Source organism: Ceraceosorus guamensis (genome assembly GCF_003144195.1).
Source record: "Ceraceosorus guamensis strain MCA 4658 unplaced genomic scaffold IE81scaffold_47, whole genome shotgun sequence".
Classification (NCBI taxonomy): domain Eukaryota; kingdom Fungi; phylum Basidiomycota; class Exobasidiomycetes; order Ceraceosorales; family Ceraceosoraceae; genus Ceraceosorus; species Ceraceosorus guamensis.
Window position 1 is genome coordinate 1 of NW_020290042.1, and position 19,005 is coordinate 19,005.

Genomic DNA, 19,005 nt, shown 5'->3' on the forward strand with positions numbered 1-19,005 from the left:
CGCGCGGTCATGCAGCAGCAGGTCCGTCCTTCAGCGCAAATGCGATCTGCCATCTCGCCAAGAACGAGCAGATCAAACATGAGCGTTCGTGATGTTCTTCTTTCTGCAGTCGAAAGTCACGTTCAAAAAGGTCGCAAGTCCACCATTGTCGAGTGATGAGTCGAGGTTTGAGTGTTGTTCTTCCCCTTCAAAGCTATAGAGCAGCTCGTCGCTGCACGTGTAGCACGGCGCCCTCTGCACTTGGCCTGTCAGTGCTCAAGTGGGCAACTCGGTCGTGCGCCCTGCTTGACCTTCCTTTGCTCCCTTCCGCGCATGCAAAATTGGAATTCAGCTGAAGCCACACAGTCGCGAAGATGCGCCTATTGCTGCATGCATGCAAGCTGCAGCAGCTGGGAAAGGGTGCATGCATACCTGGTGATCTGCTTGCTTGAGCTGCAAAGTCGTGATGATGCTCGAGTGGCAAGCCTTTCGCAGTGAAGGAATGCCTCACTTCAGGCTTATGATTACGACTTCATTTGTACTCGTGACTGCAGCACCAGCAGATCTTGATGAGAGTGAAAAAGTGGTCCAAAAACCTCAGATCATCACCGAAACATGCATGGCTGCCTGCCACGGGTTGCAAACCCTTGATTTTGATCCATGCTGGACTTCAAATTGCCGAGGTCGAGCCAATCACCATCACAAATGCAGCGCCACTGCACGCATAGCGACAGTCGTGACGGTACGTAGGATGGCCGAGTGAGCGACACGGTGTATGCACTCCCTCAACTCAGCTGCAGGGTCGCTTTGCGGAGTCAGAGCGCTGGCGGCTGTCAGAGCTCAAAGAAGATCGATCACAAATCTCCTTTCCGTAGACAGGCCTTCAGCAGGGAAGTGCAGGCCAGCTGCCAGCAGTCAGCACCAGGCGGAACGGCCCCGCCAGCCCCCGGTCGGTCTGCGCCGGCGGTCGTTACGATCAAATCACATACCGGAATACCTGCATACCTGCGTGAATGCTCTGATTGACGGCGGAGACACGATTCGAATCAGAAGGCTGAAGGTCACTCTGCGCGCACTTTCTCTCTCATCAAAGTCAAGAATGTTGCACATCGCGTCCATCTGCCAATAGACGAGTCTACAGGCAAGAGCTAGCCAGGTGTGCAGCCAAAGCTCTGACTTGAAAAGAGTCCATGAGTTGTTGTGTGTGTGAGGTACGTACGACGGAGAGACTTAATGACTGGGCTAATTATACCTCGGACCGGCCTCTGCGGCTCCGCGCAGCCACGCGCAGTCGTGAGTGTACCGAGTCGATCCAGCACCAGCACGCACGTATGCTACCGGCATGGCATGCAACGGGGAGAAAAGCATGGATGCAGTCAAGGCACTCGACCATGCAAGCATGTAAAGAGGTGCCTACCGTCGCCCATGTCGTGTGCTCATCTAGCTGGAGCACACCCGCAACACCAGCACGGAAAACTTAAAACGTCCTGCTGCTTTCGGTAGCCACCTCTCGCGCAACCCCGGGCTCATCACTCGAAGCATCCTTTCTCCTCATCCCAGAATTCTCCCTTCCGAACCCTCACCCCAAGTCCTCGCAGCCGTCCTTTGGCCACCCCTCCTCCTGTATTTGACTGTGCACTTTCGTCCGCGCTCCAAGCATCCGACATCGCGCCGACAAATACCTAGGAGCTGCCTTTGAATCTCTAGATCAACATGCGTGCTGCTTCTATTCTCGGCGGCCTGGCTCTGGCCTTTGCCGTGACGTCTGCGCCAGCAACTGCCGACAGCATGATCAAGCGACCAGGGACCGAGCGCCACGCACTGGTCAAGCGCGCCCACCAGCTGGCCCGCGATGAAGTCCTTTCGACTTTGCCATCATTTGTCCGGGAAGACTTGGCCAAGCGTGATCCCAACGACTATGAGGTGCACTACGAACACCTTTTGGATAGGTATATGAGCGACGAAGCTCCTCTGAACGAGCTCGAGCGTCGCGCTGAGAAATTCGACGCCGGAGGCCCCGCTCACGATGGCGCGGCCACCTGGGTCAACGGACATGGTCCTGGTATCGGACAGTGCGGAGGCAAGAAAGTCGCCATCAGTACGTATTGCGGGCATCAGTAGTGCTGGCAAGGAGGCACTTATTTAGCGCTTTGCTCATCGTCGTCCTGCACTCCACGCTCCGCCTTGCAGCTTTTGACGATGGACCCTACGAAAACCATCTGAAGCTCGCCCAGAAGTTCAAGGATGCGAACCAATTCCTGACCTTCTTTGTCAACGGTGAGATTGTGCTCCTATCGACGCTTGTCCGAAAATGGCTTCTCTGACGCCATCCAACATCCTGCTCGCGATCTTTGTGGCGCACCAGGCAACAACTTCGGTTGCATCTACGACAAGCCCTACCCTCAGCAAATGCGCAAGGCTTGGGACCTGGGCGTCGCTACCTACGGCTCTCACACTTGGTCGCATGCCAACTTGACCTCTGCGACGAGCGATGATCAGATCCTCAAACAGTTGCACCTCGTCGAGGAGGCCCTTTACCGCATCTTGGGTGGGTGTACCAGAGATGTGCATCGGTAGATGGACTGCTAGTACTCTTGCTGACACGAAATCCTCGGTGCATCTTCATCGACGACAGGTGTGGTGCCCCGTTACTTGGTGAGTACAACATCCTCGCGGTGTTGGTCGAGTGTCGAGACTGACCGCCCTCCCGCTTGCTTCTCGCAGCGCCCTCCCTACGGTGAGACGAACCGTCGCATTTTGAAGTTGATGAAAGACAACGACTACAAGGTGGTGCAGTGGAACACGAACAACGGCGACGGTGACGGTCTTCCTCCTGCGGAGTCGATCAAAATTTGGCAAAGCATTGAGAAGGCAAACAAGGTGTTGATGTTGAACCACGAGACACACGCGGATACCGTCAACAAGGTCGTTCCCGCTGGTCTTGAACATCTCAAACAAGCTGGCATCCAGACTGTGCCTTTGGAGAAATGCTTGAAGCACCACCCTGCTCCTTACAAGGTCACCGCCAAGCGCTCTAAGCGTACCGACGAGTGGACCTGCGTAGGAAAGCCTGCTCCCGGCAAATTCGAGTGAACAAACCCTAACCCTAACCCTGACTCACCATCGATCCACTCTTGTGGGGCATCTCCAGGCCGCATGAAGAGGCTCGGACAATTGACTTGGACAATTCCCGACCATAATTTGTGCTGTTGCACGCGTACGCAGCACTCCGTTTCTCTCTCGTCCCTTCAGGCCCTCGGTCACCGTCTAGCATACTGCGTCACTCGATCTGTTTAGACGATTTACTTCTTTCGGCAATTGCTTCTGTCATCCTCTCTTCACCGAGCGTCACCGCTGCAGCGACTTGAAGCCCTCGTGTAATGCCATGGTTCAATCTCGCGTTTGCGCTCCTTGCTTGCTTGTGATACCACTGAAACGTGGACGTGACAATGAGGGCTGTAGACGCAAGAGGTACAAGCGTGCTCTGCTGTTCAATGGACGCAAGATCAGGACGAGGTCAGACACCTGCAGGATGCCTGTGTGCCATGTGGCGCCGTTCAAGGGCAGCAGGCGGAGGATGCATTGTCTATCACGCAAGCCGAGATTTCAAGTCTTGGCTAGCTTGCTCCTCGTCTTGAGATCACTCGCATCAGTCACAGTCCAAGTCGCATGAGCACGCGTCCGCGGTGTGTGGGGATCTCGGCCGCTATAACATGCGGCCGGGTCATCGTGCAGCAGTTAAAAGCACCTTTTCGTATTGGCGATTCCCACCAAGTGGGCCGCGCAGACAGACAGGACAGCCCATGTGCAAAGCTCGTGCGCATGTGGCAGGGAGTGTTACTTCTTTGTCCACTGCTGACTCGTTGCGCGAGCTCACCGCTTGGTGATGGATTTGAAAGACGTACTGGTGAGCCTTGAGTGGCAGGAAGCGGCTAGTCGTTGTGGAGAAGGTTGGATGGTGCACATGAAGGCTTCAGAGCCGCGCCTACGTCTATAGCAGTCACGAGTCAAAAGGAGTCTGAGTGTGAGTCGCGATCGAGTCGTCAGCGGAACCTCAGCACAGGGCAGCAACGAGGCCCGCTGCTGCATCTTCTCGATCGCGCACAGACGCATGACGGCACGCCTGCCGCTGTTTCCTGTGTTTCCTGCATGCTGGTCCGGCGGTGCCTTGGCAGCATCAAGATCGACTGCGACGCCCGCGTTCTGACCACGCTCATTCACATTCACATTGGTGATTACACTCGACCGATCTGTGCGCTTGCATCTGCTTAGTGCTCTCAACCACGTCCAACACTTTCGTCAGCTTGTATCATTCATCGACTGCCTTCGCCGCTCAACAGCGCATCCACGACATCAGCCATTGCTTTCAACACACTTGAAACTGCATACGACCTCACCAGCACTTCAACATGTCTTCAAATGTAGCAGTGCAACCTAGCCAAAGCGATCCAAGTGGTGCTGATGCAAATCAATCAGGATCAAAGTTTAAGCGCTTTCTGAAAAAGTTTGGTCGCAGGACGTCGGATGACGTTGCTGGCGGTCATGTTGAAGGGTCCAACGTCGACACGCCTAATGCACAGAACGGTTCCCCTTGGGCTACGAATGGCGGTGAAGGACTGCCAAACGGTCACAGGAGCAGCGGCCACACGCCATCTGGCGCTGCTCCGGACCCGACTGTCTCGGACTACAAGAGCAACGAGAAAGGCACTGGTCGATCGAGGAGAGGTAGCGCGAAAGGTGAGACGGCCTCTCGTCAAGGTACACCCAAAGCTCGCAGAAGCTTCTTTGGAAACAGCGGCAACACTTCGGCTCAAGCTTCTGCAGCGCCCACGCCAATCTTGCCTCCACTGAGCTCCAACAATGATCGTGCTGCCGTCGGTCAAAAATCAGGCGTCACCCCCTCCTCGCCTGCCGCAGCGCTGGGACTTGGGTTTGATGCCTCTCGTGCACCTGATCTTGCTGGAACGCTGCAATTGCCTCAAAATGATGGGTCAAACAGCCCTCCGCCTCAGATTGGCGGCTTACCAACATTGGAAGCGCTTAGGCCTGCAGACGTCATCGCGAGCGCGCCGCAGAGCAATAATGCAGGGCCCGCTCCAGCAGAGGTTCCCCAACTGCGAGAGGACGCAAAGCCATTGGAAGATTTGACTACAGCTGGACTTGCTGATGGGCCCAATACAGCTTCGGCTGCTGCAGCTGCTGCGATAGCTCCAACCGAGCCGCTGCTGACGGCCGAGACCGCATACTCTGGTCACATAGACGGTGACGGCGACGAAGCACCGCAATCGAGCGGCGCAATTGTCAGCGACGAGGTCTTGCCCGCTCAAGCCGCCACTACAGCAGCTTCGCAGGATGGGTCGAGCTCTGCTAGCGGATATGAGCCCTCTTTGGGTGCCAGAACCGCCGACACTGGAAAGCACAGTCGTGCAAGCACAAAGCCGACTACGCTGATGAGCTACGAAGGACGTGATGGTGGTGAGTATACTGAAGACGTCTCCTCAATGCGGATGCTCCCATGGGTGAGCTGACACCAGCCTTTGCCACCATATTCAGCTGCTCCCTCTTTGGCCGGCATTGCTACTCACAGGCATGGCGATGCTACTTCTTCAGCTCCGGGTGCCGCCTCCGCAACCCCGGTCATCTCGTTCGTTGACCCTTCCATTTCGGTACCAGGGGCAGACGAGCCTGCTTCTTCAGAGCCATTCATCTCGGTCCCAGCACTCTCGCGTCCTCACCCCTCCAACAATCCTGCTCCTGGCGCAATCCCGCCTGACAATGCATCGGTCCTGACGCTCGCTTCCTCCACCGCAGCTGCCTCGATCGGTGCGGGAACAGGGTACGCTGCATCGTCTCGACACGGGCATGCTCATGCTCCGTCTCTAGGCGGTGCAAGATCCATCGTCGGGTCTCTCATGGGAGAACGTCGGAACTCTAGCGATACGTATGCTAGTGTCAAGGCGCTACCTCCTCAAAGCAGAAGGGGCAGCGACTCGTCTATGCGCACGGGTAAGGAAAGCATTCCTGCTTCCGCTACCGGTCTCAACTCTGCCAACGCTATGCTTGTTGGTGGAGCCGGAAGTAGCGCTGCGAGCTTCAGGGATGCAAATACACAGAGCAGCCCGCTAGTAACTGCGTCCGGGGGACCTGGCGCACCAGGAGATAGAATTAGGTAAGTGCGCCTGTTGGGTCAAGAGCATCCGCTTCAAGAAGCTGACGTGCTCACCGCCGGTGCTCGCAGCATGCAAAGAACCCCGTCACAACGCACGATTGCAACGCAGTTGTCGATCCCACTTTCGACCTCTATTGGCGCTGGTGCTGGATTGGCGGTCCCAAATGCGAGCGGGTCATCGTCATCGAACGCAGCCTCCACTGCGACCAGTGGTCCCACAAGCCCAACCACTCCTCAAGTGACAAACAACTCGGCCAGCGATGGTCAAGCGGCACTCGAGTCGAGCGATCGGGCAGCAGCAGCAGACGGTTTGAGCGACGGTGCCCCGTCAGCTCTAACGGCAGCGGCGGCTGCCGCAGCAGGTGCCGCTGGCACAATCGCTGCCACAGCCACCTCTCTCATCTCGGGCGGTGGGTCAGGCTCGGCGCCCGCAGAGAAGGATGGCGCGCAAGTGCAGACCCTGCCGACGGCAGCTTCCACTTTTGCGCAAGAGAATGCACAGAAAGAAGTGCAAAGAACGACGGAGGATGCGAATGGAGTGGTACAGGCTCATGCAGACTCTCTGGCGGCGCAGGCGAGTTGAGAAGCAGCATCAAGAGGAACAGCGGGGCGGTCGCGATAATTTCCGCAGCAGAAGACGCGTCGAGTGAGCGAAGTTTGACGTGATACGCGACCATCTCTTAGATATATGGATCGCTAGCGCACAGTGCGCAGCAGAAACTCGCAAGATGAGCGGTGCGACGATGTGGCTTTCGATACTCTTGCATCCTCTTAGCACAATGGAAACACTTCATAATCGGTACGCACGTCTGCACACGCGGCTTGACTGATCACTGCACGTGAAAGCGGCACGAGTCGGCAGCATGAACTTTGAAGGTGATCGGAGCGTGGACATTGGGACGAGACGACAGCGGACGAAAGTGAAGCGTTGACCTTGGAAGTGTATTGTTCGACGCGCTGGGCGCTTGGCACCTTATTCCTCTCCATCCACAATGAGCGTCTTGACAGAGAACTTGGTCCTGTCCGCAGAGTGCCTCACAGCCTCGTCTGCCTGCTCCAATGGGAAAGTCTTGGTGACGATGGGCAAGAGGTCGATGACGCCACCAGCGACGAGCCTGATGGCTCTAGGCCAAGTGTTGGAGTATCTGAACAGATGAGAGACTGTGATTTGTCGAACGGAGAGTTCCATAAAGGGAACCTGGATGAAATCTTTGCCTACCCCAACGATGAAGACCAGGCCTGCTGATTGGGTTGCGTAGGCTGCAGTGTGGATGGAAGACTCTACACCTGTGCACTCCATCGTCACTTCTGGCATCACTTGAACGCCCATATCGGCAGCGTTGGTAAAGACGTCCACGATCTCTCTAGCAGCAGTCTTGGCGTCCTTTTTGGTGTCCACTTGATACGTGTTTACCGAAGGTACGAGCTTCTTGGCAAAGTCTAGACGCTCAGAGGACAAATCTGTGATGACGATGGGGGAGCAACCTGAAGCTTTTGCGCACAAGAGCTGCACCACTCCGATGGGACCAGCTCCGGTGATGAGCACCGGTTGACCCAGCTTTAGTTCGGCGCGTAGAGTAGCGCTGAGGCAGACGCTGAGAGGTTCGAGCAGAGCAATCTCGGCCCACTTCATGCTCTTGGGCACCTTGTGCAACCATCCGGCAGGATGAACGTGGTATCGCGTCAGCGTTCCATCTTTGGGAGGAACGCTGTAGAAATCGACCGTAGGGCAGAGATTGTACTGGCCAGTCAAGCAAAAATTGCAAGTGGCCTTTCCGCACGGAACTCCAGGCTCGATGGCCACTCTGTCCCCCACGGACACGTTGGTCACACCTTCGCCCACAGCGACAACTTCTCCACCCGACTCGTGACCCAAAGCTGTGCAATCGGTAATCTTCCAAGGTCCTAGACCAGCATGTTGCCAAAAGTGCACGTCTGACCCGCATACACCCGTTGCTCGCACGTGCACAAGGGCTTGACCTGGGCCGGGCTTGGGGCAAGCGGACCTCTTCAGCTCCAACTTCTTCTCGTGCGTGGCCTAGCAAAGAGAAGCGGAGCGCAATTTCGCAGAGTCAGCACTGGCTAAATCGCTAAGCGCCAGCCAGCGGGAGGACCGAGGCAAACAGAATTGCGCCTCAGTGTCGCTTGGTCACTCACCACAAGAGTAAGATTTTCCTTGAACTGCTGCGAAGCAGACGAGTCTAGAGCAGGCGCCATGTTGTGAGAAGGTGTGAGGGTAGATAGGTGTCTCGTGAGAAGCCGAGGGACGGAGGAACGGTGAATCTCTGACTTAGGCACGAGGATTTGAGATGATGATGGTGGGGAAGCGAGGTGAGCGCTGGTCAGACTAACTAAGCTTTTAAGAAACCTCGAGCCGCCCTGCGTGTGTCCACAACCAACATCGATGGTCCTCTCTTCCTCGTCCCCCCCGCACACATGTGCTCTGTTGTGTATACCTCTTACTCCCGCAAATCTCGGTTGGTCGGGCCGTGATGCATGAGGCAAGACGGAGCAGGTCTCAAAAGCTCGTCAAGGCCTGAATCTCGCGAGAAGTGCTGTGTCTGAATGCTTGCGTGGTCTGGCGCATTGCAAGCAATACGTCTCTGTTTCTCTCTCTGCGTACAGATCCAACACCTTGTCGTGTGCGGCTCCACTTGTGACTGGGGAAATGTTGGCTTCGCGCATCGCAGCAGCTGCTTGTGCAGTCAAGAGCACAGCAATTTACGCTCCATCAGCACCTGACACCGCATACATATGTTGGCAAATCTCCGTGAGTGCAGTTGCTGTGGAGAAATCAAAGATTACCGAAGCCGCACAGACCGCGGCGAGGAGAGGATCAGAGGCGGGGGCGGGGCGCCATATGCAGCGGTGACGGAAAGAAAGCCGAGAGATCACGTGTGCAAAGCAAGGCTCAATGGTCAGAAATCGAGATCAATCGTGAAAGGAAAGATGGTGTGGCGGGTGATATGCCGCGCGTGTGATTGCGAAGCGTGGCTGATGGCTCTATTCACATCAGGCCGCTACTCGTGACTACTACTCGATCGTGAGTCGTGACTCTTTCTCTGCACGACTCGTGCTGATTGCTGCACAAGGCCTCGGGCATGCAACCGTGCACCCCGACAGTCCCGATGGCAGCAGCAGCAGCTCGGGTGGAGGCGGACTTCGCAAGACGGAACTCGAGCGTGCCGACCGGTCAGCGCTGAATCGAGCCGTACAGCAAGCAGCAGCAGCAGCAGCAGCAGCAGCAGCAGCATCCATGGCATCACGTTTCATCAGCAGCAGCTGCCATCCAACTCAGACTCAAGACTCGAGCGGGCTGCCATGTCAAGTCAGATCAGCTGCTGCTGCTGCTGCGAAGAAACATAGGCCAAAAGCGTTCATTTCGCAACGCTGTCTGTCGTGCTCACTGATCTTGCTCACCAAACACAGCCAACACTTTCTTCCACCGCAATCGAACCCTCTCGTCAGTCATGATCTCATCTGTCGCAACCCCACTGCGTACCTCGGTGCTGCGTTCTGCTGCTACTAGAGCGCCTACTGGCTTCTCTGCGAGAAACTTCTCCACCTCCCTCGCAGCTCAAAAGGAAGTCCAGAATGTGACCGTGTGAGTGCGCAGCTTCCTTCTCGATCTTGGGCGAGCGAATGGGTCTCATAACAGTAGCGCGTCCTCACTCTGCGCTCGATCCGTGCAGTTTCGGAGCTGGTCTCATGGGAGCAGGTATTGCCCAAGTTTTGGCTCACAAGGGAGGCTACAACGTCACGCTGGCCGACGTTTCCGAGAAAGCCACAGCCGGCGGTCAAAGCATCATCTCCAAGTCTCTCACCCGCATCTTCAAAAAGTCCATGGCTGACAAATCGGCAGAGGAGCAAGCTGAAGCTGTGAAAAAGGTGGTGGATAGCATCAAGGTCTCTACGGACGGGGCTGGAGCAGTCAAGGAGACGGATCTGGTCATCGAAGCCATCATCGAGAATGTGGGGATCAAGCAGGAATTGTTCAAGTTCTTGGATGGCAAGGCTCCCAAGGACGCTATCTTTGCCAGCAACACTTCTAGCTTGAGCATCAAGGACGTCGCTGCGACCATCTCCGAGGAGAGGAAAGCATTGTTTGGCGGTAAGTGGAAGCGCAGACTTTGGTCGCTGTCAATGCTTGATGCGAGCGCCATCGTCTCATTACTGCAAGTGTTCTCGGCAGCTCGGCTGACTCACTGCTCCTGCCGGTGTGCGTGTCCCGCTTCGCGCCTTTCCACAAGGTTTCCACGCGTTCAACCCTGTCCCACAAATGAAGCTCATCGAGATCGTCAAGACAGACCAGACCTCTAAAGACGCTTTTGAGAGCTTGACTGCCGTCGCGAAGAAGATGGGCAAGGTTCCCGTCAGCTGCGTCGATTCTCCCGGGTGAGTTTGCGGTCCAGCCGATGCATTGCGCAATGTATCGCATGGCGCCACGAAGCAGCATGCTCCGAGGTGGACGGATGATCGAGAAATTTATTCCATCTTTGCGCTACGATTCGATGCAGATTCATCGTCAATCGACTCCTCGTTCCATACATGCTCGAAGCCATTCGCCTGGTCGAGAGAGGAGAAGCTACCAAGGAGGACGTGGACACGGCCATGAAGCTTGGCGCCGGATGTAAGCACGCGGTGTCCAATCGCTCCGGCATCTCCACTCCTTTCTCCTTTCTCTTCTCTGACACATTCTCCTTTCCTCGTCGCGCAGACCCAATGGGACCATTTGAACTTGCCGACCTGGTCGGCTTGGACACCTTGTCGCACATCTCTAGCGGATGGAGAGATTCTAGGGTGTCTACAGGGGAGATTTCGGCGGAAGCTGTCAAAGAATCTCAGCTGCTCGAGTCGCTCGTCAAGGAGGGCAAGACTGGAAAGAAGAGCGGAAAGGGAGGCTTCCATCCGCAGTAGAGGACATTATTGTGTAGAACGTCCAAGCTCTGCATCACGGCTCACGAAGCGGTCGCAGTTCATGCGAAAGCCGTTTGAAATACTGCATACGTCCGGTCGGTCATTCATTCGCACGAATCGGTGTCGAGCGTGTGAGGGCCAATTTTGAGCGCACAAAGGGGGTACGAGCACACGATCCAAGAGGGACCAATTTCGCTCAGATGTGTACGAATTAGTGGTGTCGATCCGCCAAGAGCCTTCACGCCAGGCACTCGTCTCAATAGCACAACAAGGGCATTCGATTGTCGAGCCGAGCATGTTGCGGCATGCAACCTGCTAGATGACGTCTCCTTCCACAGCCCCTTCCCTCTTTGCAAGTCCCCAATAGCTTTCCATTCTCGGGCCCAGAACCTCCTTGGCCTCCGCATCCGACTCGACGTTCCTTAGAACGAAGCCTTTTGAGATCAATCTCTCCCTGATGGGTCCCTCGAACAACAGGGAGCAATAATTCGAGCTCCAGTCGATAGCCTCCAGCTGTGATTGTTGTTGATGTTGCTGCGTCGAGCCGCCAACATGTTGCGCTTCGTCCGGCTCCTCCTCTTCGTCCGCTTCTTCCCCTCGCACGCGTCCGGGATCGTTCCAGTTGATACGATGCGTCATCAGCCTCTTGTATCCCTTCATCCCTTTGCTTGCTCCTTCCACTACCACCAACGCGAATGAAGGATGAAAGATGCAAAGCCCCGTGAGACCGAATTGCTTCGCATTGGCTCGCACTTTGAATTTGTGCGAAGGCGACGCGAGATGCAGGATTCTGCATCGCAGGGAAGAGGGAATGGATCAGATTCTGCTTCTCGACTAACAAGCAACCCCACGAAGCCAGATCGTCACTTACTTGTACACACTGACAAAGACACCTTTCATCTCGTCTTTTTGTCTCTTGCCTTCCTCCTTGAGCCACCTCTCATCCTTTGTCAGCTTTCTCTCCTTATTGGCTCTCTCGTGTGCCTCTTTTCTCGCTGCGACCTCTCTCCTGACCTTCGCTTCCACCTTTGTCGGATCAGCAACCGCTTCGCTCGTCAGCACCCTCATAAGGTTGCTCAGTTTTACCTTGGGTGGGTCAGGTGGCAAGAGTCCCATCTTGATACGATCTCTGCGATCTTGCAATGTCACTGCTCTTCTTTGCTTCCGCATCTTCTTCATCTCTTTCTTGGTCAACATCACTCCTCGCGCTTCGACTGCGATCTTGTCGGTGGGAGCTGGTATCGGAATGGGATGCTGCACGTAAGAGTCGATTGGCGTGCCTGCGCCGATCAGCAGCACGCCAGCGGCATCGTTGGTTGGCACTTCCGGAAGTGGCGGAGGAAGACCATATGAAGAGGCAGAGTCGTTGGGAAAAAGTGACACTGCGTCGTAGGAGGAGGCGGGAAGATATGCCGCATCCCACCACTCGACTTCAGGAGGAGGTTCTTTCTGCGAAGCGAATCACAAGACCACATTTCGATCATCAGTAGAAGCGTCCGAGATGTGATCGGTTCGGAGCCGACCATGTCGTAAGCTCATGCGGCACTCACCCTCAGGGCTCTTTCCCCTTCGAGGCCCTCCTCCAATCCGGCCTTTCGAGTGGACTCTTGAATCCTTAGCTTAAGCTGTTCAAGCTTGTGTTCCCTCCTAAGTTCCTCAGCTTCTTTGATGTGCCTTCCTGGCCTATGAAAGGTCAAAGGGCGATGCTGCGACTTTCTAGATGCCGATAGGCCAGAATCTGCGCCTGCTCCGTCGGAGGGTTGGGTATGAGACATGTATGGGTTGATCTTCTCTGCTGGCGGGGCATCGAGTGAACTCAGTGCGCTGCCGACGCTCGAAGAGAAGCCTGCCGCACCAGAGCCGCCCAATCGAGCATTTGCTCCAACACTGCTAAATTTGGGGAGGTTCTGCCCAGCTTGTCGATGAGCGTAGGGGTTACGTGAAGTGCTTGCGGTGGAGCTCGACGCGCCAGCACTTCCTCCGTTGGCAGCACCAGACGCATTGCTCGACGAGCCCGCCCGCGCCATGAGCAGAGGGTGAATTCCTGTCGGTCGCTCTTCCTGTGGGAAGCCAAGGTCTTGCGGCGGATCAGTATCTGTACTTGCGGCTCGTTGGAGGCTGCTGACACTCTGACTCACCCTTGCCACACCAGACCTGACGTCGGCAGCCTGAGCCGCCCCATTTGCACCGGTACCACCAGCAGCAGCAGCACGCGCAGCATTCGCAGCTCTGATTCTCGCCTGTATGGCCGCAATATCCAAAACAGGTGGTGCCTGCGTGCCCTGAGGTGGGAGGCCTGGCGGTCTGATCCCGTTCCCATTGCCATTTGCTGCTGGCCCCGCCGCTGCACCAAGCCCCGCGCCTCCTCGCAAAGCTGCAATCTTAGCTTGTGCAACGGCCAATTTAGCTGCTATTTCGGCTGACTTGGGAGTCGAGGTGGACACTCTTCGAGCGGCTTCATCGCCTGGGGCAGGCGTGTCAGCTGGCCGCTTCGTGGGAGGCATCTTGATGTGCTCGCGATGTACGCTGCAGCAACGAAGGAGGAACTGACACGCGTACCGTTTCTGTTGCAAGACGAATCAAGAGCCAATTTCTGATGCTCGAAGCTTGACCAAGAGTTCTTGAGAGAGTCGAGTAGGGGTGAATGGGTAGATTTGAGCCGGCAAAAGCCATGATTCGCGATTCAAAAAGCGCCGAGAGGCGCACACCTCAGCAGCAACGAAACGAACTTGTACGCTCGCCGCATCACGTGATTGATCAGTTGCATGCACTCGACGACCTTACAACGGACGTGGAGCTCTTGGACTAGTGCCCCGAGTTGGAAATCGTGAACGCATGCTCCTCCCATCTGACCCTCGTCACCTTGACTCTTGATGATTGACTGACTCACAATCGTCGTCCTACATCTGCGCCAACATCCAATCCACCTGGTGTAGTTGGCGTATACAGGCGTCAATGTCCAAGTAGCCTGCTGCCAGCCTAAGCGTGACATTTACTCGCACCGACCGCCATCTCATCGCCGGCGAGCTGGATGAGAGCCGTGCTCCCGCGCCAAACTGTAAGGAAGTAGGTGTGCAGCGGGGTGCACATGATTGCATCCTTCCTCAGCCCTCTAGCAGAGTAGTCCGGAGCAGCTGTCTTGTGCCGATACTGGGGCACTCGATCTGAGCTGGTCGCACAGCGCACAAATTTGGCAGGCAGGAGCCTGGGTGACACGCACTTGCATCGCACCATGGATCTCGATAGTCTGCCTCCCATTACCCGGCTGTGGGCTTTCAGCGCGGTGGGATTAGCAATATGCGAGCACATTCATCTCACCTCGCATTACGCCCTATGGTTCTCTCCTCACCTCGTCTTCTCCAAAGGTGAACTCTGGCGCCTGGTCACCACCTTTGTCTACTTTGGACCGCTCTCCATCGATTTCTTTTTCCACCTCTTCTTCTTTCTGCGATACAGCAGAATGTTGGAGGAAAACCATTTCAGCGGTCAAAAGAAGGCGGACTACGTTTGGCTGCTGATCTTTTGCTCGGCTGCGCTCTTGTTGCTCAGCCCACTCGTCACGCCCATTCCATTTCTGGGAAGCCCACTGGCTTTCGTACTGGTCTACGTGTGGAGCAGGAGAAACAGACACGTTAGACTCAGCCTATTTGGTCTCCTGGTCATCACTGCCCCCAATCTACCATGGGCCCTCGTGGCTTTCAGCTGGCTCATCAATGGCTCTCCTAAAGCTGCCGTTGGTGATTTGATGGGCATAGCTGTTGGTCATCTCTGTGAGTGCGCACATGACCCACGTATGCGACGAGCTATCCTCTTGCTCACGCGAGGACATCACAATCTCTCAGACTACTTTCTGGTCGACATTTGGCCGCGAGAAGTTCGTAGCGGAGGCATCAGTCTGCTGAAAACACCAATCGCTCTGTGAGTAGTCGAGATGTTCAGGGATCACGAGGAACGGGCGTAGCAAATGCGCCAAGGCAATGCCTTCGGATACGAAGAGATTGTGCGCATCCCCAGAAGCAAGTCGAGAGCTGGCGGAAAGAGTCTTTGTTTGGCCTCGACCGGCGCTCCAGCCTTGCGTCTGTCGCCTTCTACTTCTGCGCTGCAAACACGAATTGACCTGTCCCATTCCCTCCCCACAGCGTGCAATTGATCGACGGCCCGGAAGCAGCTAGGGAGAGGAGAGAGGCGGAAAGAGCAGAGCGAACCTCAACTCCGAGCGGGGATGCTGCTGTTGCACCGGCACCCGCCGGTTAGAAGACCAAGCTAGCGGATTTGTGGTCTGGACACGTCTCGCCAGTCCAAGGAAAGGTGGGCAATGCCTTGGTAGATACGTTTCTTAGGATACGTGTCGAGGCCGAACTAGCAGCACAATATGTGGATCACAACTCCGCCCGGATGTCACGCGCACGTACTACTTCTTAGTCACCTACACGCATTCCGTTTCCCTTTTGTGTAACATAGCAGACACTTCGCGATGTGAACTTGACAAAGTCCGATAAGTTGTGCCCATCCTCCGACTAATAAGTTGTTCCATGATTTACCTTCAGAAGGTCGTCAACGTGAAGTTAGCAGGGGTCCACGTGGCTCTATGCAGTTGCAACCAAACGCTTGGACGCATGCGTGCGTGCGTGTGTGCGTGCGTTGCCGCGCGTCTTGTGGATCAGCGATAACTGCGCAGGCAGATGAGCGTCGGCGACGTTCCAGAATCCGCGCGTGCGCCAATGCGAAGCAGCCGCGCACCAAGTCTATCAAGTTTGAATTCTTCCGTTCTCTCGGCGGTTGTGGAGTTACGCTCAGATCCTCACCCTCTTTCGTACCCATCTCGAGTTCCTACTGGAGCAAACATCACACTTTGACCGAGCCATCACAGCGTCGATCAAGAGGTTCGACGCACATTTCCTCGAGCAGCTCCCGGACTCGTCACCCCAGACCGCACCCATTGGAAGCACAGCCCAATATGTCGTCCGCAGCTGTCATGAACGTGAGTCGCACTCATCTCAGGATGCAATCCTGAACATCGCTGCTCTCGGGCGTGTCGCAATATGCTCACGGTAGTCCCTTTGCCTCGTCCAACACAGCTCGCGTTCATGTTTGGCGCCATGCAGGTTGCCAAACGTATTCCTTTTGATGTGAGTGTATGGCACCTTTCGGAACTGTTGCCAGCTCCGGTCGGGGAGGTGATTGGCAGAAGGCTGCAAATGCTGCTTCAGTCAACGATGCAAGGCTGGCTATGTGAAGACCATGGCGTGGTGCGCTTGTCGGGCGATGTGCCAAATGGGGATACACATGCGAGGAGGCAGGAGAGATAGAGGGGGGAGGGGGGGGGGGGGGGGGGGGGGGGGGGGGGGGGGGGGGGATCGACGGATGAGCGCTTGGCTCGGCTCGAAAGCGAAGTCGAGACATGAGTGCATTGATCAAGAGCCTGCGGTGCAGGGAGTGCGCTGCGCATGATCTCGAGTACAGTGAGCTGATCGTTGTTATCTTTTGGGGACCTCAGGATAAGCCGGAATACATCCAATACGCGAGAGCAGCGTACGTGGCTGCTCAGCTCTTTTGCGTACTCATCAACTACTTCATCTCTCTGCGGGTGAAAAAGGCAAACGATCTTACAGTGTTGAAGTATGTTGATCCAAAGTCCCCCATGGTGAGTGTCGGATGCGCGGATCACCTGTGGTTTAGCTCTGCATGTAAAGCATGAAGATGCAAGCTTGCGATGACCGACTCTCCTCAAAGTACCATACTGATCGCGCTTGTCTTTTGCCCTGCGCAGTCTCAAGAGCCAGGAGAACTGGTCACCACGACACATAGGGAGTACGATCTTTCTGAGTGCAGCAAGGCTACACGTGGTGTATTGATGGGCACGATCATGGTCGGATTCATGCACTTGTACATGGGCTACACCAACCCGTGAGTTGCTAGCCTTGCTCGCAGCTTGTCTGCTCTCGCGTCCTACATGCTGCCCATGCTAAGTCGACATCCCCACGTTGCGCCTTGCCTTTCGAATAGCCTGGTCATCCAATCAATCCTGCCTATCAAGAATGCGCTGGAGAGCAAAGAAGCCAGGATCTGGCTGTGGGGTCAGCCGGCCACCGGGGAGCTCAAGAGGCCCTTCAAGGCTCCTCCTGGCATGTTCGGTGAGTCCGCCGCCAGGATTGCAGAAAGACAATGCCGCACAAGCCGACTGGTGTGCTCACCCTCATTCTGCTGGCTGCCTCCATTTGTCTCTAGGCATGGCAGCGCCTGGCCCTGCCACGGACAAGGCTGCCATCACGGCCGCCGAGAAGGCAGGAGGCAAGAAGGACGAATAGACTACCTCGACCTTGTAGCATGGAGCGAAGTGCGCTTTCCTTGATCGAGCCAAAATCTTGACCGTCTGCAATCCTCGTGCCGGATACGTGCAGATCATGCTGTGGCATGGATTTCCTATTGTACATACACCTGTCAGGCGCGACGCTCCTACCGACTTGCGATTTGATGCGTCGGGCGCTTATCGAGGGCCTCACTTCCAATCACCGCGTGAGCTTTCCGTCATCCTGATCGCTCACAGCGCATTGCTAGGCGCTGCCAATTTGTTCTGGGCGAACACTGTATGCGAGCGACGAGGTGCATGTGCGGAACGATGAGTCCAACATTCGCACGTGGTCGCACGCCCAAATCCACTTGATCGTCAAGCCGCCCCTCACCTCTTTCCGTAGCCAGTCTAAAGCCCTCCGAGTCGATTCCTCTCTTCCTCTCTTCCCCGCTTCTTTCCAATGCAACGGCCGGATTTCTGACCACCCATTCTTGCCAAGGTCCAGAGGCGATCTGTAACAAGCTCGAACGACCCGAACCTCCTGCGCCTGCACCTGCGCCCGATGAATTGAGACCTGGTCGGCTGACCGGATCGCTGATCAGCACTAGAGTGTAGCCCGTGGGCAGTTGATAGTGGGAAAGAGTGTAGGCTTGCGTCGTGTAGGAATTAAATGTCTCTTGCCTGCAAAGTAAATCCGCTCATCTTTATGAGTTATCGACGACCATCGCTGCTGGTTACATGCCATCCTGAGCTTGCCCTCTATGACGCCAGAGGACAGGCACTTCTGCCCATTTCGTACTCACGGACCATTCAATTTCCTGACCATATTTCTGAGACTGAACACTACACCATACACCAGCTTTCCCTCTTCGTCCAAAGGTAGTCTGGAATTACTAGCACCACCCCCAGCTTTACTCTCCGTCTGAGCAGTCCCACCCCCACCACCACCTCCTGACTGGACATTCCTACTAACACCGGGCAACAATGTCAGACCTGCTGATCGCGCTTGTCGAGAAGTGGATGGAGCTTCGGAAGTGTAGGACTTGGCATAATCCGAGTGATAGATCAACGTACAGTGCTTGTCCCAGATCCACAAGGACCATACCTTGGGAAGAGGCGAAGTCATGCCTGCCTGCTTGCCTGTCGGTCAACTGGTCGTTATTGAGCCTTTTGAAGATGGACGTCGTGCAAAGAAAGTGAGATCAAGACCGCAAAGTAGTTGGAAAGCGTCGATGAGTCAGAGTGTTGAGTTCAGGAACCGAGAAAGTGATCGAACGATCATGAAAGAGATGGTGTCTGCGCGACGTACCTCTCAAGACTCACATTCAAAAATTCCATTTGAATAAACACTCAATAACTCGATAAACCCATATGTAATCAAGAATGCAAGGTGGAAAGTGAGTTGAGCAAACAAGGATCAAGGATGTGCATTCAAATTGGGAATGCGTACGTACAAGATAGGTGGCATCAATTAAGGCTGATGATTCTAATTGTTGAATCGTGAATATACAAGTAAGCGGCGCGCTAGGCAGGCCAAGGCTGATGTTTGATTCGTGATCATCATATGTTGGCGCTCGGTGTGCGTTTGCGTTTGAGAGCGCGCGGGTGGGATCTCTGCGGTCGACACCTGCCTGGCCGTCAGCAAGCA

At 55.5% G+C, this 19,005-nt stretch overlaps 9 protein-coding genes across 9 annotated transcripts; 5 read left to right on the forward strand and 4 right to left on the reverse strand.

Annotated features, from left to right (window-relative positions):
* Window positions 1-1,692: 1,692 nt before the first annotated feature.
* IE81DRAFT_331063 (glycoside hydrolase/deacetylase) lies at window positions 1,693-3,072 on the forward strand (the record flags this gene model as incomplete). Its single annotated transcript, XM_025515222.1, has 5 exons — window positions 1,693-2,077; window positions 2,170-2,256; window positions 2,345-2,527; window positions 2,615-2,634; window positions 2,704-3,072. The coding sequence occupies 5 exons, from the start codon at window positions 1,693-1,695 to the stop codon at window positions 3,070-3,072; spliced, it is 1,044 nt and encodes a 347-aa protein (XP_025368329.1).
* A 1,195-nt stretch (window positions 3,073-4,267) lies between these two features.
* Window positions 4,268-6,926, forward strand: IE81DRAFT_183381 (hypothetical protein). Its single transcript, XM_025510722.1, has 4 exons — window positions 4,268-4,716; window positions 4,804-5,454; window positions 5,533-6,148; window positions 6,218-6,926. Exons 1-4 carry the CDS (start codon window positions 4,389-4,391, stop codon window positions 6,729-6,731), a joined length of 2,109 nt encoding a protein of 702 aa, XP_025368330.1. The 5' UTR covers window positions 4,268-4,388; the 3' UTR covers window positions 6,732-6,926.
* Window positions 6,927-8,590, reverse strand: IE81DRAFT_183307 (GroES-like protein). Its single transcript, XM_025510721.1, has 2 exons — window positions 8,306-8,590; window positions 6,927-8,186 (listed from the first exon to the last, which is right to left on the reverse strand). The coding sequence occupies exons 1-2, from the start codon at window positions 8,363-8,365 to the stop codon at window positions 7,122-7,124; spliced, it is 1,125 nt and encodes a 374-aa protein (XP_025368331.1). The 5' UTR covers window positions 8,366-8,590; the 3' UTR covers window positions 6,927-7,121.
* A 1,028-nt stretch (window positions 8,591-9,618) lies between these two features.
* On the forward strand, window positions 9,619-11,065 carry IE81DRAFT_348526 (putative short chain 3-hydroxyacyl-CoA dehydrogenase mitochondrial precursor; the record flags this gene model as incomplete). Its single annotated transcript, XM_025516270.1, has 5 exons — window positions 9,619-9,752; window positions 9,841-10,259; window positions 10,399-10,543; window positions 10,666-10,778; window positions 10,866-11,065. The coding sequence occupies 5 exons, from the start codon at window positions 9,619-9,621 to the stop codon at window positions 11,063-11,065; spliced, it is 1,011 nt and encodes a 336-aa protein (XP_025368332.1).
* Window positions 11,066-11,380: 315 nt separating this feature from the next.
* Window positions 11,381-12,343, reverse strand: IE81DRAFT_292220 (Pre-mRNA-splicing factor 3; the record flags this gene model as incomplete). The annotated part of the gene is made up of 2 exons (XM_025511946.1): window positions 11,381-11,855; window positions 11,937-12,343. Coding segments are annotated over 2 exons (882 nt in total), but the record flags the coding sequence as incomplete, so codon positions are not given.
* A 414-nt stretch (window positions 12,344-12,757) lies between these two features.
* IE81DRAFT_183586 (hypothetical protein) lies at window positions 12,758-13,725 on the reverse strand. The gene is made up of 2 exons (XM_025510723.1): window positions 13,204-13,725; window positions 12,758-13,121 (listed from the first exon to the last, which is right to left on the reverse strand). Exons 1-2 carry the CDS (start codon window positions 13,567-13,569, stop codon window positions 12,882-12,884), a joined length of 606 nt encoding a protein of 201 aa, XP_025368334.1. The 5' UTR covers window positions 13,570-13,725; the 3' UTR covers window positions 12,758-12,881.
* Window positions 13,726-14,297: 572 nt separating this feature from the next.
* IE81DRAFT_292201 (Der1-like protein) lies at window positions 14,298-14,987 on the forward strand (the record flags this gene model as incomplete). The annotated part of the gene is made up of 2 exons (XM_025511944.1): window positions 14,298-14,835; window positions 14,908-14,987. The coding sequence occupies 2 exons, from the start codon at window positions 14,298-14,300 to the stop codon at window positions 14,985-14,987; spliced, it is 618 nt and encodes a 205-aa protein (XP_025368335.1).
* A 1,035-nt stretch (window positions 14,988-16,022) lies between these two features.
* IE81DRAFT_348529 (putative PHO88-involved in phosphate transport) lies at window positions 16,023-17,373 on the forward strand (the record flags this gene model as incomplete). Its single annotated transcript, XM_025516271.1, has 6 exons — window positions 16,023-16,046; window positions 16,144-16,194; window positions 16,563-16,709; window positions 16,836-16,972; window positions 17,072-17,199; window positions 17,294-17,373. 6 exons carry the CDS (start codon window positions 16,023-16,025, stop codon window positions 17,371-17,373), a joined length of 567 nt encoding a protein of 188 aa, XP_025368336.1.
* A 376-nt stretch (window positions 17,374-17,749) lies between these two features.
* IE81DRAFT_283276 (hypothetical protein) lies at window positions 17,750-18,462 on the reverse strand (the record flags this gene model as incomplete). Its single annotated transcript, XM_025511561.1, has 2 exons — window positions 17,750-18,038; window positions 18,161-18,462. Coding segments are annotated over 2 exons (591 nt in total), but the record flags the coding sequence as incomplete, so codon positions are not given.
* Window positions 18,463-19,005: the final 543 nt, after the last annotated feature.